The 1,883-nt window shown below is 44.2% G+C and overlaps 1 protein-coding gene across 1 annotated transcript in view; it reads right to left on the reverse strand.

Annotated features, from left to right (window-relative positions):
• Positions 1-1,584, reverse strand: part of LOC119581082 (galactosylceramide sulfotransferase-like) — a 3,081-nt gene extending 1,497 nt beyond the window's left edge. The window contains exons 1-2 of the mRNA XM_037929401.1: positions 1,419-1,584; positions 368-559 (exon numbers count right to left, since the gene is read on the reverse strand). Of these exons, the coding sequence (XP_037785329.1) occupies positions 368-517 (150 nt within the window). The 5' untranslated portion in view covers positions 518-559; positions 1,419-1,584. The remainder of the gene's footprint in view (positions 1-367; positions 560-1,418) is intronic.
• Between the last annotated feature and the right edge of the window lie 299 nt (positions 1,585-1,883).

Consider the following 1,883-nt stretch of genomic DNA (forward strand, 5'->3'; position numbering starts at 1 on the left):
CTTAACTAGGAACTTTGTGCGATAATGTAGAGATTGACTTTGTGTTATTTCGACTTCTGGAACCTTTCTTATATTTATATTTTTTTTAGGCACTGAGATTTTTTTTTTCATCTTCATTTTCATCACTTATCCTTTACCAGCAATGGCATATATTGTTTGTTAAATACACACAAACCCACAATAAATTAAAGTAAAATTAGTGTACAATGTAACAAACCCCCATGATGTCAAACAACAAAAATAAGCCGGATTTAAGTCGAATAATAATTTTTTAAAAAATAATAATAACAGCAGAAGATGCAAAACAGAGTCGACGCAAATCAGTTATAAACCAGACGAAAACAAAAGAGGATCGCAGAACCCATACCTGATTCCTCCCGATGCGGTCGAAGTAGCGCGGGAAGGCATTCATCTTGGTGCGAGGGTAATCCAAGAGGCGGAGGAGGGGCGTGCGAAGCTCATCCTCCAGGTTATAGTAGGAGAACATAGACTGGAAGGAGGTCGAGGGATCCCTCATGATGGTGATCCACACGGCATCCTTGCTTAGGCTTTTGCATATCTGTTAATGGCAAAGAAAGTAGGCTCTCTCTCTCTCTCTCTCTCTCTCTCTCTCTCTCTCTCTCTCTCTCTCTCTCTCTCTCTCTCTCTCTCTCTCTCTCTCTCTCTCTCTCTCTCTCTCTCTCACAAGAGACCGTGATCGAGATACAGAAGAGTTCTTGTTCAGTTCTTGCACCTCGAGCGGCCGAGGCACTTCCCACAGCCCCCTACGCCTCACCCCCCCTTCTTCTACACCGGAAGAGTTTAATTAGCCCTTTGTGCTCCCCCGCTTTCCTTTATCGACTGCTGGAATGGCCCCCTCTTGGTGCTTACTTGCTGTTTAACATGGCAGTGGGACCATTTCTCTTCACCATTACCACTGTAAGCACACAAACTTTATACGCTGTTGTGTACAAGGAAACATTTTCTGTTTTATTAACGTTTTCTTAGATGAAGAGACGTTGTTTTGCACGTCTTATGCATGTAAAAGGATGTGATAGTATTTTACTACTCCGTCTGCTAAAGTAATGTATATTGCATTATTTGTATTTCTATGGACAGTGTCATTGTATTTTGAAATGTGATTTATTTTGATAAAGTTGTGCATGGGTAAAAGACCTGCATTTATTTCGGCTCATATTACTTTCTGTATTTTGTGATAACAAGATCTACCTAAATTAATGTTATTGTCAATTTTGTTTAAAAGCTTGACAAAGCACAATAATAATAATAATAATAATGATAATAATAATAATAATAATAAATAAGTTTGATGTCTTTATAAAAATATGTTCACACTATATACCAACTGTCAAAATTACAAGAATAACTCTCTGCCTCCTTCCTGCCTCCTTCTCCCTAGGCCCTTCCTCCCTCCGTACCTCCTCAGGATCCTTCAGACGCAGGTGATGAGCGATGATGTTTGCGCGTCGGTCACCCCAGGGCGGCACCAAGGGCGTGTGCCGGACGAGGCCAGAGGTGTACGGCTTCGGGTGACCCAGGTAAGCGCCACGTCCGGGCGCCCCGAACACGAGGCTGCGTCTGGCGCCCCAACGCAACAGCAGGTTCTGTGGAGAAGTGCGTGCGCGCGTGTGTGCGTATGTGCGCGTGTGTGTGTGTGTGTGTGTGTGTGTGTGTGTGTGTGTGTGTGTGTGTGTGTGTGTGTGTGTGTGTGTGTGTGTGTGTGTGTGTGTGTGTGTGTGTGTGTGTGTGTGTGCGTGTGTGCATGTGCGAGTGCATGTGCGAGTGCATGTTCGTGTGCGTGTGGGTGTGCGCGTGCGTGTGTCCGTCAGTGCGTGTGTTAGCTTATGTTCACTCCGTCTCTTGTATCAAACTGATTTCCCGGC

Source organism: Penaeus monodon, chromosome 14 (genome assembly GCF_015228065.2).
Source record: "Penaeus monodon isolate SGIC_2016 chromosome 14, NSTDA_Pmon_1, whole genome shotgun sequence".
NCBI classification, from domain to species: domain Eukaryota; kingdom Metazoa; phylum Arthropoda; class Malacostraca; order Decapoda; family Penaeidae; genus Penaeus; species Penaeus monodon.